Below are 15,049 nucleotides of genomic sequence, written 5' to 3' on the forward strand. Positions count from 1 at the left end.
TTTATTGGAGAGCAGTGAACAGGTTTACTTTATGGTCAGAGTCTCGGTGGCAATAAGGATGTCATAATTATTACAGTTCACATGTGATCCAGCCAGAATCTTGGGCTGTTCAGTTTTTTTCACTGAGCAGACCAGAAATGCAGCAAGAGAAATACTCATTTTCTTTTCGTTAAAATCTTTGGTGTTTTTTTTTTGTTTTTTTGTGGGTTTTTTTTTTTTTTTTTTTTGAGGAAGATAGGCCCTGAGGTAACATCTGTGCCCATCTTCCCATATTTTATATGTGGGACGCCTGCCACAGCATGGCTTGATGAGTGGTGTCTAGGTCCGTGGCCAGGATCTGAACCGGTGAACCCCGGGCTGCCTAAGCGGAAGGTCCGAACTTAACTGCTGCACCACTGGGCTGGCCCCAGTGTTCGGTTTTTAGATGACTGCTTACCTGATTATTTCTGTCTCCTCTCAGGCAGAAAAAGTACATGAGTTGAATGAAGAAATAGGGAAACTTCTTGCTAAAGCCGAGCAGCTAGGAGCCGAAGGGAATGTGGACGAATCCCAGAAGATTCTTATGGAAGTGGAGAAAGTCCGTGCAAAGAAGAAAGAAGCTGAGGTTGGTGAGAAAAATAATCTTAGAGTAAGGGGAAACTTCGTAACTCCAGAGAGTTGACCATTTGAGCTAAAATTAAGCCGTCCTCCCTATTTTGAATATTGGGAAGGAGTTGGGAATTGGGTGTATGTTGACAGGATCACAGGATTTTTAGAGTCAGTGCACACTTGGGTTTGTATCTTTGCTCTGACCCCTTGACCCCCGGGTGACCTCAGACCAGTCACTTGCCAGGTCTGAGCATAATTCCCATGTGTAGAGCGCAGTCCTGGGTAGTGAAGAGGCAGTGGAGTTGTTAGTGAGCACATCCTGTCAGAGGGCGTTGGTGGGCACTGGTGGTTGTTCAGCGTGTATGACTGAGCTGGAATTGTGTGCAGGTTGCTGTAAAGAATGAAAGCTGGGTGTTGTTTGGTAGAGAGAACCTGTGTGGATTGGGGGTAGCATCCAAGTGGTGTCGGCTGGGGTGCCAAACCAGGACACACTGGTAGTGTGGTGGAGAAACTGAGTCAAGGACAGTTGTTTTCTTCCTAGATTAGTATGTTCGTCAGAGACCCTCAGGTTCTCAAATCTGCACCACTGGAATTGGAGATGGCTCATGTAGGCTTTCAGAGTGTTGGAAATTGTAGAGGCAGAGGGAGACAGTGATTGGCGTGTTGCTTTAGTAAATGCTCTCTAAGCTCTACCTGTGTGCCAGGCACTGCTTGTTGTGAGCCAGCCGGCAGAGGCCCTCCTCTCATGGAGAGGGCACTGGAGTGGGGAGGGTGCAGACAGAAGGGAATGTGAACAGATGTATGAGATTGATTCAGATGAGGATTGGTGCTCAAAAGAAATGGAGTCTGAGTGTGAGAGGGACTTTGGGTTGCAGGGGCTTTCCAGGTAGGGTAGGGTGACCCCGGCAGGCCCCTTTGCTGAGACCCACAGACTGAGAAGGTTATCAGAATGGCAGGGGCAGAGAGGCCAGGTGGAGCTGAGGAGACCCTGGGGCAGGTCTGGTTTGGGTCATCACTGGACTCCTGGCTGAGTCTAGTGTCTCACATGTGGTAGGAGCTCAGTAGTGACTGAGTGAATGCATAATAGTGCCAGCAGCTGTGGGTGTCAGCGCAGTGCCCAGGGAGGCAGAGACAAGTAAAGAGACAGCCATAGGGTATCAGGGTGGGGCTGTCTGGACTGCTTTCCATGGGCCAGCGTGGGCCGGAGTTGAGGTCAGTGCGTTTGTCTGGGGCTGAGATAGTGCTGCTTGCCCCTGGCAGACTAACACCCTCCTCGGTGACATTTGTAGACAGTGTAATCCATTCTTGAACATAAATGAGAGAGAAGAGAAAAGAATTCACAATACAAATCTGATATTTTAGATGTGACCACACTAAAAGACAAATGGGGTCTTGAATGTGACAGTTGCAGGTGACGTTTGTGAATCACATACCTTGAGTGGCATTACCATGGTGGCATGACTTGGTAAAGTTCCACACAGGTTCCCTGGTTTATAGGGTAGTTCCATTATTGGAAAATAGGGTATTTAAATCCTGCATTTTGCACAAGATACAAATCCCTGTATAAGTCCTATATATAAATCCTTACCCCAGATCTAAACCTAGTCTACTTTAATGGGAAACTTGTGTTTACATGTAGAACAGAGTCAGCCTTCCTGGGATGCTGACAGCGCCCCAGAAAGGCCAGAGTTGGGGGAAGCTGTGCGGCCTCTTAGCACACCCTGAGGCCCAGCCCTTCCTGCTTTGAAGAGCAGAGCAGACACCAGAAACCCCTTGGATGGCTCAGAGATTTGTACATTGGCTAAAATGGGGTTTACCACATGGATGTCTGCAGACAGCCAAGACAGGAGCAAGATATGAGACACATGGCTGTTCATGCTCAGGCCTCCTAGCATCCTCATCCCAGCCACTGTCTTTTGTCCCCATCACTGTGAGTACCCCCAAGAGCCAGCATCACTTCACTTCCTTAAACCACCAGGCAAGATGAGATGGTGTGGAGGAGGCCTCGGCAGTGCTGGTCTCTGTGGTGGTGTGGTATCTTGGGGGCCTTTCTCTTCTCAGTAGCAGGCAAGTGTTGAGTAGTCTTAAGAAACAATACAGAGAGACCTTGTGTACCCTTTATCCAGTTTCCCCCAGTGCTAGCATCTCGTAAAACTACAGCTCAGTAGCACAGAAAGGATATTGATGTTGCTACAGTCAAGACAGAGCATCCATCAGCTCAGAATCCTTCCTGTTGCCCTCTTATAGCCACACCCACTTCTCTGACCCTGACAACCCCTAACTTGTCCTCCATTTTTATGTTTTGGTCATTTGGAGAATGTTATATAAATGGAATAATACAGTATGTAACCTTAGGGGATTGGCTTTTTATCACTGAGCGTAACTAGAATTTATTTTGAAAGATATTAGAGAGTGGCATTCAAAGTTTCAAAATATAGAAAGGGACAGAATAATATCACAAATACCTGTATACCCACCACATTTATCATTTTTGCTTAGGGTTTTTTTTTTTTGTTTTTGTTTGTTTTGATGAACAAGATTGCCTTTGAGCTAACATCTGTGCCAGTCTCCCTCTATTTTGTATGTGGCACGCTGCCACAGCGTGGCTTGATGAGCGGTGTGTAGGTCCATGCCTAGGATCTGAACTGGCAAACTCCAGGCTGCTGATGTGGGGCACGTGAACTTAACCACTACACCACTGGGCTGGCCCCCTTTTCTCTTTTAATAAAAGATGTAGCACATTATAATGGAAATTTAAGTTCCCCTCGCTAGTCCCAGTTATCTCCCTTCCCAGAGGCAGGCATACGTGTGCGTTCAACATAATCTTCGGTCTTGTCCTCTCACTTTATTACACATGTGTACCCATAAGAGAAGAGAGAGAGGGTGTGTGTGTGTGTGGTGTACTCTGTGCAGTTGAAGAATCCTCCATAAATTCTGCCGTCCTGTACGTGTCTGCTCTCCACTTCCATTGTTCACTCAGTGTTGTGTTGAGATCCCTCCGTGTTGCTACATCTAGATCTTCTCAGTCAATTCATTGCTGCGGGATTCCATCTGATGAACGCATGACCATTCATTGGTGGTTTTCTAGGTTGTTGGTGGTTTCTCATCCTTACAGAGAGCTCTACAGCGAGTGTCCGTGCACCTGTCTGCTGGTGCATGTGGGAGAGTTTTCTGGGATATGTCCCTGGAAGGAGTGTTTCTGGTAACGGTGCATACATGTCCCGCTTTCACAGTTCGATTGCTAAATTACACTCCACCTTAGTTGGACCAACCGTAGGCTTCTACCAGCAGTGTGAGAGTGCCTGTTTTTCTGTATCTTTGCCAGTTGAGTGAATGACGTGGTATCTTATTTTAATTTGCATTTTCTAGGGAACGTTTTGAATGTTTGAGTTAATGGAACCTTACTTACGTTCAGGTCTCCCTTTAAGTAAGGATAAATGACTACTGAAATGTGTTCCTTTTTTTCCTCTCCAAATCCCCAGTACGTGGTTGTATATTCTAGTTGCCAGTTGTTCTAATTCTTCTATGTGAGCCGCTGCCACAGCATAGCAGCTGACAGATGGGTGGTGTGGTTCCATGACTGGAAAGTGAACCCAGGCTGCCCAAGTGGTGAGCACAGAACGTTAACCACTGGGTTGTCAGGGCTGCCTCTGGAATGCACTTCTTAAACCTGGGCTTTGAGGGAGCATTCTTAACTTGAGCACAAACAGCAGTTAACCACGTCCTGCTATTTTCCTTTGTATTTCATGTATTTGCCTTGAGGCTGAGTGAGTGAGTTCTTGTGATGGACTCGGACATAGAGGCTGCAGGAGGGAGTGTATTTTGTTCTCTTCTGTTGTGCAAACTTTCTCCTTTGAAGATAGTGTCTAATCTATTTGTCCATCCAAATTTTAACTTTTGGGGCTGCATTGGGAGACAATTTCCTGGACGTTGGGACACAATTTCTGTGGATGACTCTTGTGTGTTTTGCTTGTTTATTTGGTTTAGTTTTGCTTTTTGAAGGCCCACGTTCAAGATTCTCCCTTCTTGCTTCTCTGGTCCTCACAGAGCTCTCTACCATGCGTAGTGGAGACCTGCCTTCCCTGCTGGCCTCTGGGAACAGACAACATCCTGCTCATCCGAGGGTTTTGAATGCTCCCTGTGGCTTTGAAACCGTGACTGTTAGTTGATTTTAAATTGAATTGGCTACAAATGCCTGAAGCTTTGAAAACCGTCTAGTTTTTATTTATTTAAAAGTAACCTCTATAGTCCCTTCAGATACTTCCTTTTGCGGGGTTGAGTATTTGATGGCAGTTCTGTATACCTCACTTTCAGCACTCTCTTCTCTTCTCCAGGAAGAATACAGAAACTCCATGCCCGCGTCCAGTTTTCAACAGCAGAAGCTGCGTGTGTGTGAGGTCTGCTCAGCCTACCTGGGCCTCCATGACAATGACCGTCGTCTTGCAGACCACTTCGGGGGCAAGTTACACTTAGGGTTCATTCAGATCCGCGAGAAGCTTGATCAGTTGAGGGTACGTTAATGTATTGCGTTTCTGGAGAAACCTGAAATGAGAAGTCTTGTGATCATCTTTACATTTCTTTATTTCTGGAAAACCTTGTGTTTTAATCCTCTCTAAGAACATGCCTTGAGTTTTTATAGTGAAATACTGAGATTTCATCACTTCGTTCACACAAGAGATCTAAGCTCTCTGAATCCAAAGGGACCTTGGATACTTATTTAGTCTGTACCACCTTGTTCACAGAAGAAAATGGCTGAATCCAGCCCCGGGATACAGACAGTTCTTAAGTATCTCTAGAGTGACTGCTGTTTGGAGATGGGAAAGAGCCAGTTGTCTCCAGTTTTCTCCGTGGACAGAGCGGCAGATGTGTAGAGAGTGGTTAGGCTGGACAGGTCTCACATCCTGACCCTTGCTTTTCAGCCTCTTCAGAAGGTTGAAAAAGTGATGGGATTTTTCTGATAGCCCTCCTCCCACCTTGGCCACCTCTGTCCCTTCCTCAAGCCGCCTTGTTTTTCTGGATTAGGCTCTAAAACATTTGTCATCTTGGGTACGGAAAGCTGAGAATGGAAGGTGATCATGTCTTGGATACTTTGATTTGTCGTTCTTCAAACTGATGGGGTCTTGCTGCTGCATACTGGGACTGCTAGGGTGGGACGTTGGGTAATATGCAGGCCTTCCCTCCAGACACCTAGAGTCTTGTGGAAGAACAGGCATGCGGTATTGGATGATAATCAAGGCCAAGAACCCTCTTTGCCCCCAGGAAGGAGTAGCAGGTGGCAGAGGAGCGGGGTCCCCAGTAGGTGATGTATGAACTTGGCACTAGGAGAGGGAGCTGGGGTGGCAATGAGGATATTCTCAACCACTGGTATTGAAACATTTTGTTCCTGCATTCCTAGTAGAATTTTGAAACCTGATACACTTTGTCATACATTTTTAAGTTGGAGTGTTTTTCATATATGTTTGTAGGTATGAAAGATGTAAAAATATTTCGTAGGTAGCCAGTAGAATGTAATAGTGACTTGGTGGTGTCCACTACCATCCTCATTAAAAATATACTCCTTAGTAGTTGGAAATGTCACATTCCCATTTCTCTTTTAAATTGTATTCCCATTACATATCACCCCATAATTTTGTCCTATACCTAAAAGCCTTTTATTTTTTTCTTAACGTGTATCTCTGCATCACAAACGTGAATATATTGAAATTTCTTTCCCTGAAACCTTAAGAACTTGATCTAGAAAACATGTTTTATCATTGCGGTTATGAGTATATAGTTGACGAAAACAACACAAACATAGGTTTTGATAAATAGCTCTTTAACAGAAAACGTATTTGAAAGTTCACCTCATAACGATAAGAAGGATGGGAGTTCTGTGCCCTAATCAGAGGTGGCTTCACTCACGGTGTCCCAGAGGTGTTCACACTTGAAGGTCACGCACCAAGGTAGACCCAGGATGGTGAAAGCAAGCAGGTGTGGGAGGATAGTTTTTTAGAGAGTAGGGAGGGTTTGGAAAGGAGTGATGCCAGACATGTTCTTGGTCATATCTGCTGTAGGAAGAGTCTGCATGGTGCTGAGGTGCTGAAACTTGCACCCTTAACCTAACTTGCCCATCCTCCTGTGCCTGCTCCCGGCACAGGACAAGTAAAGTCCGAGGGGTCAGGCTGGAGGTGTCAGGCGGGAAGGCTCTCACACCTTGCGAGTGCTTTGCAGCGGAGAGTTGGCCTCTCCCAGTTCTTGCTGTGCTCTCTTATCCTGAGGGCCTGGCTCCAGTTCGCACTGAGGTTTAAGATCATCTTTCACACCTTTGTGGACATGAGAAGACTGGTGCCCTTTTGGCTCACTACTCTTACTGACTTCCCCTCAGGGCTTCATTTCACTTGGCAGAGAGATGAGGACACTGAAAGGCTGTGGTTGATATTAGGGGTGGAGCGTGTGGACCTAGTGCTTTGATGTGGTCCCAGATTGGACCTGGTGCTCTCAACTGAGCTGGGTGGATAGTGGTCCAGTTGTGAAGTTTCTCAAGGCCGCCTCTGCCTGTTGCATTTTCTTTTCCGTTGTTTCACAACCAAGCCCAATGAGTCAAGGGTTGAGCTTGGTGTTGAAAGCCAGCTGTGGTGGGTTCATGGCCCACCTCCCCCGGCCTGCTGTCTTCCGTGAGGCCAGGGCTAAAGCCAGTGCAGCGCCCTGAGGACAGGCTGCTCCTTGACCTCAGGAGCTTGGCTACTGGCAGCAAGGTGTGTTTGGTCAGACACGTGTGTTCTCTTTTACCGTAAACTTCGTGGAGTCTCCTTTGGGTAAAAAACTAACTTTCTGGATTGATTTGAAGCAATGTGATAAATTTCCTGTGACTTAGTAGTACAGCTCCTCTTAGAATATGCAGTTTGTCACTGAATTGATAGAATGTAATGATAAAGCAATTTTTTCATGTGTTTTCCATTGTTTAAGAGGTTTTAAAAATGACTGTTCCTGTTTTGTAAGAGTTTCTCTTAGATTTTTAAATTCCCAGTGCTGAGGTTGTATAAAGGTGCTTTGTTAAACAACGTTCACACTCTAGTTTGTGCAACTTGCTCTTCTCTCATTTTGCAATTTTTCATTTATTTAGAAAACTGTGGCTGAAAAGCAGGAGAAGAGAAATCAGGATCGACTGAGGAGGAGAGAGGAGAGGGAGCGGGAGGAGCGGCTGAGCAGGAGGTGAGCCCCTGGCCGTGCCCTGCCCGAGGAGACCCCTTCTCCATTCACTGCAGTGTTGCTCGTGACAGTTGAGGTCCGCCAAGTCCCTACCTGGCCCTTAACAGAAACGACAGACATGCAGTTTGTTCAGTTGAATGAGGTCTTGGCTGGCCCAGGAGGGCCTGTGTGTGCACAGTTGTGCAACAAGGAACAGGGCCATCCCATGCTGCACAAGCAGCTGTGGAGAAGACCAGGTTCTAACCTGGAGAGGTACACATCCCCCAAGGGCTGAAGAAGAAGAAGAGGGAGAAGGCCTCGCTGCACCCTGCCTCCTGTGGGTGCAGCCCTTCACCAACAGGACAGGCAGGAGCTGAGATTCTCTGGAGCTGGAGCATGCTCTGTCACACTGCCGTGCCCTGCTGTGGGTGAGATCCCCCACAGAATGGCCTTGGGGCCAGTGGAGGAGGGGCGGGACCTCTTGCCCTGTTGAGAACGAGAGTAGGTGGTAGGGATGGAGGCAGTGAGAACAGTGAGGGGCTGGGGGAGAGTCCGGAAGAGGGAGGTGGCAGTTTGAACCAGCTGAGGGCTGGACCGGTCTGGGTGTGTTCTGGGGGTAGAACTGATAGCATTTGCTGGTAGATGGATGTGAGGCTTGCAAAGGGAGACTGGAGCTGGCCTCACAGTTTCTGGCCTGGAATGGCCACTTACAGAGCTGGAACGACTGGGAGCAGTGTAGTGGGGTGAGGAGGATGTGGGGAGTAGAATTTGGCTCTGGCCATATTTGGTTTGAGATCCCTGAGAGACTTCCAAATATTTTCTCCTCTTCCTGGGTTTCCTTTGCTGTGCAGAAGCTTTTTAGTTTGATGTAGTCCCACTTGTTTGTCTTTGGTCTTCTTGCCTATCCTTTTTAATTTTAATTTTTGATGACTAAGTTTTTATAAAACTATTTTGAACAAGGACTCTAGTGGTCATCCTTGTATATGTTTGAGTGTTTTGTAAAATGCACTGGAATTTCTGGGACAAAGGAACTTAGTATAGTAATATTGGTAGGTGTTGCAAAAATTGCTTTCCAAGAGGCTTTGTCAGATTATCCTCTAGCCACATGGTGTGTGAGCATCTTTTGTCACTTCCTGCTTAGCACATGGTGGCAATCTTGTAAATTTCTGCTGTAGAGCAGGTGTAAATGAGACCTCATCGTAAAGCTCATCTTGGATTGCTGGTTGTAGCGTATTTCCCAGTGAGCCCGTGTGACCCTCACCTGGCAGCGAACCTGTGGTGGAAACTTGAGGCTTTGCATTAACTTCAGTGTCTTTTGGTGACTTCGGATTCTGCCCAGCCCTGTGTCTGTTGCATGACTGTCTGCGTGGTTTTGCTAGTGTCTACTGTACAGATTTGGCAAAGCCACTTGTTGAACTTGGTGCAGCTTCTGACCCCTGGGTGCTGGTTTCTTCCTTCTGCCACATAGCAGCTCGGGGCTGGGGGTTGGGGGTGGGTCTCATCCCATGAGCATTGAGACTTGGTGCTACAGGCCTGAGAACGAGTGAGCAGCTAGAAAGTAACAGGTCTGTGGCAAGTTGACCCTTCTCCACCCTGTGGGCTTGGGGCACCTTCCCTCAGGCGGATCTGTTTTTGGGAAATTGTTAATCTTTTTTTCCATTTTAGGTCTGGATCAAGAACCAGAGATCGCAGGAGGTAGGTTTCCAAATCCATTCCAGTGTTCTCAGCCAAGTGTTCTTTTCCACGTGCGTTTTTCTCATATAACTTCTGTAACTTCATGATTAGTATCTGGTAGGCAGGGCTGGCTAGTGAAGGGTGGGGCATGGGCGAGGCTTGAGCCCCATCTGTCATTGAGTTGGTTGGGGCTTAACACAGCAGAGGGATCCACTGTCACTGAGAGTTGGAGGGTCCGGCAGAGGCCTGCAGGGCGGCCAGGAGGTTCCTGGCAAGATGCTTTCAGAAAGTATCGGTGGAAAAGGTCTGGCCATAATTTTTTTTGACCAGAGGTTAATTGATGGGATTCTTGTGAAACCCCAGTTGTAAATTTGTGGGAGGAAAGGGGAGATATCAGTAAAGCATCAAGCAGAACCTGTGGCGAGAGGAGGGGCATTGGGTGAGGCCATCACCACCTACAGAGCCTTCTGGTTGTGTGCTGCAGGTCGCGCTCCCGGGACCGGCGTCGGAGGCGGTCAAGATCTACCTCCAGAGAGCGCCGAAAGTCTTCCCGGTCCCGGTCCCGAGACAGACACCGGCGCCACCGCAGCCGTTCCCGGAGCCACAGCCGGGGCCACCGCCGGGCTTCTAGGGACCGGAGTGCGAAATACAAGTAACTACTCTGACTCCTTCGGTAGCTGCAACCAGGAGTGAGCCCCTTCTCTTTGTGTTCCCAGGGTCCACTGGGGGTCTGTCATCAGGGCCTGTTGGCTGTACCTGGTAGGGATGGGGCTGGGCTTTGCTCAGGAGCCTGGCTGGGCACCTGGAGGACTGAGTGTTGGGGCTGGAGGAGTTGTGAGTGGGAGCCCTAAGCTGAGAGCAGATGGACTTAGGGCTGGGACAGTTGAGAGGCTGTGCTGATGGTCAGACATGGGCGTGGCCCCTGCCAGGTGGCCTGCTGTGTTCAGGGGCTGCATACTCACCGTCACTGGCATACACAGAGCCCCTGAGACTTGTGTCCTGACCAGGCCTGCTTACCTCTGTTGTGGGGTTTTTTTGGTTTGTTTATTTTTAAGGAAAGACCAAAAAACACCGCTCATGGTCACCTTCAGGGACAACCACTGTTAGCACTTTGGTATGCTTGATTTTAGTCTTTTTTCCTATATTATTTTATATAATGGATTATATTTTATATGTGTACTTTTATTGTATTTTCCTTTGCTCCATTTACATTATAGCGAAAGCTTTTCCTGTTATTAGAAATCTTTGCAAATGTCACTTTGTAGTGGCTGCCTAACGGTACCTATACAGTGAGATGGGCATGAGACAGCAGGCCTGGCTGCCCTTTTGCCTGCTGTGGGTTCCCCCCAGGTATGATGGGTCTTGGCCTTCCCTGACCTGGCATTGAGGGTCCAAGTTGTTGGTGCCTGAGGAGCCAGCCAGGGGGAGCGCCAGCCTCTACTGAGCCTCTGGTTCCCCTTTCCCAGATTCTCCAGAGAGCGGGCATCGAGGGAGGAGTCCTGGGAGCACGGACGGAGCGAGCGGGGGGCCCCGGACTGGAAGCTCGAGAGCTCCAACGGGAAGACTGCTTCTCGGAGGTCGGAGGAGAAGGAGGCTGGCGAGATCTGAACCCACGCCTGCGCACTGTAAATAGTCTGATAAACGAATGACACGGCTTAAAGTTACCCTTTATATTTGCTGATACAACTCATCTTTTGTAGTTTAAGATTTCTATTGTTTTGGAGCTAGCTGTGAGTTTCTAGAGATGTACAGAGTTGCTCCTGTGTTCTGGGGTTATGTTGAGTAGGAATAAATAAATCTGACAGACTGCCTCCTGACTGCTGCAGTGAGGTCTCTGCTGTCCCTCTGTGCTCAAGAGACGTCACCATGGCCCTCCCACGGGAGGTGCTGACACAGCAGCACCCTCTCAGAAATTGTGGCTTACTGTTGGATTCCCCTTTGAGTTTTGTCATCTGACCCTACTATACACACACTGACTGGAGCCAGGTGTGCACAGCTGTCTGCAGGGCTGTCTGCTCATGTCCTTTCTGAGTCTGAGCTGCCGAGCTCTGCCCTTCATTGCAGACACAGTAGGCTCCAATGGGGGTGAGGGACATGCCCATTCTGCATCCATTTCTTTAGGAAGGGCTGCCCGTCTGGTCTGCTGTTAGTGTGGCCTTAACCTGGCATTCCAGCTCAGGCAAGCTACCCTGCAGTTCCCCTTTTAGAGTTACTTAGGGCGAAGACAGACTCTTGGACAATATCCACATCACAGCCATGGCGTCCTCAGAGCAGAGTGCTGGAATTTGACTCACGCTCAGGGAGGGCTTGTGTCACCCGCTCTCAACTCTTCTGCTGCAGGTCCTGCGAGACCAAAATGAGCCCTTCGGGAAAGGGTAGCTGGAAGGTGTTGGCTTTTTTTTTGGCTGAGGAAGATTCACCCTGAGCTAACATCCATGCTAGTCTTCCTCTGTTTTTTACTTTGGGCCACCACCACAGCATGGCTGCTAACAGAGTGGTTTAGGTTCATGCCTGGGAACCAAACCTGGGCTGCCAAAGCTGAGTGCACTGAACTTAACCACTAGGCCACCAGGGCTGGCCTTCCTTTTTCGACTTTTCTGGGGGCTTTTCTTTGTTTTTGGAGGAAGGTTCTGATGGCCACATTGTGAAAACAGTGATCCCCACCCCTCTGTGCAGAGGCTGGTTGGCTCCATGTGCACATGGGACCTGGGTCTGGATCTGTGGCCACTAGCACCATTATGTGGCTGTTGGTCCTACTCTGGACTCTGCTGCCACTGTCTGTCCCCTTCTAGGAGGACGTGTGGGTAGGTGGACTGCTCTGCTGGCCTGTGACACAGGTGTTCCCTGGCTGGCTGTGCATGGGAAAGGAGTGCAGTGTCAGGAGGGTGTCCCTCCACCCAAGAGGCACTACACCTGTGGCCCAGGCTGGGCCAGACCAGAATCAACCTCACTGGAACATAACTCTGGTCCCATAGTGGGAGACTACTAAAAAGTGGGTGGTAAACATCTCTGCTTGGTAGGTGGTGTGGACGCCAAGCTGGCTGGATAGAGGCATGCCCTGTTCAGTTTGGAAGTGGACACAAATTAGTGGAAAGCCTCAAGTGGATAAGGGTGGTCCTGGGAGGGGAGAGGCAAAGAGGATGAGAGCTGGGGTCATGGGTTCCTGACTCAATTGTGCAGTCTGGCCTGTGACATGTTGAGGGCTGGACTGAAGCAGGCAGAGGGCACCTCAGCTTGAGCAGCTTGGTGGGGGCACACCTCCCACCTCTGTCCTTCATCTCCTGGAGGAGTGGAGTATTTTTTTCTTTTCATGTTGTAAAATACACTAAGACTTACTTTAACCACTTGTAAGTCTGCAGTTGAGTGGCATTAAGTGTGCTCATGTTGTGCAGCCATTACCACCATCCATGCAGGGGTGGTTTTGAAAAGGCAGAGGGAGGATGTCCCTGGACTTAGGAGTAGGCCTGGGGTCCCAGCACGAAAGCAGGTAGGGGCTGGGGTCGAGACAGCCCCCTGGCTACAATCCGGGGAAGAAAGGACTAGAGGAACTGTACTGGCCCTGCAGCCTGCATGGGAGTCCAAAGGGTCCAGAGCAGGGCCCATCCTTGGGGAGCAAATACCCTGGGGTTCACCAGGAGGCCCTCAGCCCTCACTGTGTCTTGCAGATATGTGGATATCCTCCTAGAACAGTAGGGATGCTCAGCAGCTGGCTGCACTTGGCTGGGCCTGGGAGCTGGGAGGGCTTCCTAGGGGAGGGGGTGTGCACGGGCAGTGATCTCCACCTGGGAATGGGATGGTGGCCTCGGTGGGGTTTGGGACCCACACTTGGTCCTGCCTTCGGGCACCATTGGATCATTTGAGTGGTTCTTGGACTTTCTCGTGTGTCAGAATCAGCTCGAGGACTTGTTAAAACAGGTTGCTGGCCCCCCCACACCCCCTAAGGCTTTCTCTTGGGCTGCAGAGGGGCCCAAAAACTTAGACCTCTTTTATTATTTTGTTGGTAGCTTTTTTTTTATTGCAATAAACTCAACATGAAATGCAACATTTTTCTTTTAACTTGGGCATGCTTTATGTTTTTATTTTCAAGTAATACATATACATAGAAACATTTAAATAGCACAAAAAGTTATACAGTGGAACCTAAATCTCCCGTTTTCTCTAACTGCCAGGCGCCTTGAATGGGATCTCAGTTACCAGTATTTTGTATTTTCTTCCAAAAAGGCCTATACAAGAATATAAGTAAATGAACTTTCCTCCACACACAAATAGCAATATATTAGGCACACTATTTTACACTTGACTGAACAATATATTTTGGAGATTGTTCCATATCAATCAGTATACGTGGGAAAATTCAACATTTTAACCTCTAAAAGTGTACACTTTAGTGGGTTTTATTATATTCACAGTGTTATGCTATCTAGTTTACCACTGTGTAGTTGCAGAACACTTTCATCACTCCGACAGGAAATCCTGTACCCATTGACAGTCACTCCCCCTGACCTCCAGTTCCCCACCCCTAGATGACCACTAACATACTTTCTGTCTCTCTGGGTCTGGACATTTTGTGTAAGTGGAGGCACACAGTAAGGGACCTGTGACTAGCTTCTTTTACTGAGCATAGTGTGCAAGATTCATTCGCGCTGTAGCCTGTGTCAGTACCAAGAATGTGAGTGTCCTGGGCTGTTGGGGCTGCTGATCCGGACACTGAGAGCTGGAATAGGGGCAGATACTTTGTATGTGATGTGGAGGCAGCAGGAGAGGGGGTCCCAGGAGCTGGGGTGCCAGTGTCAAACCCTGAATGACATCTCTTCTGGGATGTGAACTGAGATGCTCTCTGACTTCTTAGAGCAGGGTCCCAGCTCTTGCCCTCAGGGCACATGCAGAGTATAGTGGTTGTTCTGTTTGGAGCTTAGGAAGAGAGGGTGGTGTCATCATGTCCTCAGTTGCTGATACAACATATTCCTTTTATGTCCACTGCACAGCTCCTTTGCCAGCCCCCTAGACAACCCTTCCTCTACTTCACCTGCATCCCCACAGTTGCTTAACCTGGGCATTCCAGTGCATGAGGCTATAGCACCATGTGGCCCAGCATGCTGGGTTGCAGGTGACAAAGCTGATGGCTGCTCATGGACAGGCACAAGGTCTGCCACTAGGTCCCCGTGGTCTCTAGCACAGCCCGTGAAGAAGGACTGGCCATCCCCACAGGAGTGCCAGCTGAGGTGGCCTACCCTCCCCCGGAGGTCATCCAGGAGCCCACAGGGAAGGCCCAAGATGTCCCTGAGGGTATTTCCTGAGCACTCACAGTTCTCTGGTGCTTTCCAGCCCCTTGCTCCTGCTCTTCCCTCTGTCCCTCCCTGGGGCTCCTGGTTCCCATGGTCGTGTCTTCCAGCTGCATTGTGTCTGCCTCCTCACCTGCTGCCTGACTTCGTGCTGAGGGGCTGCTTTCCCAAGGAGGTTGTGCAGAGGGTGCCCATGCTGTGCTGTCCTCACAGTCTGGGAGAGGAGCAGTGGTGAGGGGCGAGCAGAGAGGACTCCCAGACCCAGGTCGCCACCTTTTAAAAGATTTTTATTGAGGTATAATTGACAAATAACATATTAGTTTCAGGTGTACAACATA

General features: G+C 48.8%; 1 protein-coding gene across 6 annotated transcripts in view; it reads left to right on the forward strand.

Moving 5' to 3' along the window:
* The window catches only part of LUC7L (LUC7 like), a 29,672-nt gene extending 18,418 nt beyond the window's left edge, over nucleotides 1-11,254 (forward strand). For 4 of the 6 annotated variants that reach the window (XM_023616767.2, XM_023616770.2, XM_070232539.1 and 1 more), the window contains 6 exons: nucleotides 461-604; nucleotides 4,923-5,099; nucleotides 7,691-7,779; nucleotides 9,421-9,450; nucleotides 9,914-10,081; nucleotides 10,896-11,254. In XM_023616767.2, coding sequence (XP_023472535.1) covers nucleotides 461-604; nucleotides 4,923-5,099; nucleotides 7,691-7,779; nucleotides 9,421-9,450; nucleotides 9,914-10,081; nucleotides 10,896-11,037 — 750 coding nt within the window. In that variant the 3' untranslated portion in view covers nucleotides 11,038-11,254. Of the gene's footprint in view, nucleotides 1-460; nucleotides 605-4,922; nucleotides 5,100-7,690; nucleotides 7,780-9,420; nucleotides 9,451-9,913; nucleotides 10,119-10,895 lie in introns of all 6 variants that reach the window. The other 2 variants (XM_023616768.2, XM_070232541.1) reach the window with 1 other exon arrangement.
* The last annotated feature ends 3,795 nt before the right edge of the window (nucleotides 11,255-15,049 follow it).

The sequence above is a fragment of the Equus caballus genome, chromosome 13 (genome assembly GCF_041296265.1).
Source record: "Equus caballus isolate H_3958 breed thoroughbred chromosome 13, TB-T2T, whole genome shotgun sequence".
NCBI lineage: Eukaryota > Metazoa > Chordata > Mammalia > Perissodactyla > Equidae > Equus > Equus caballus.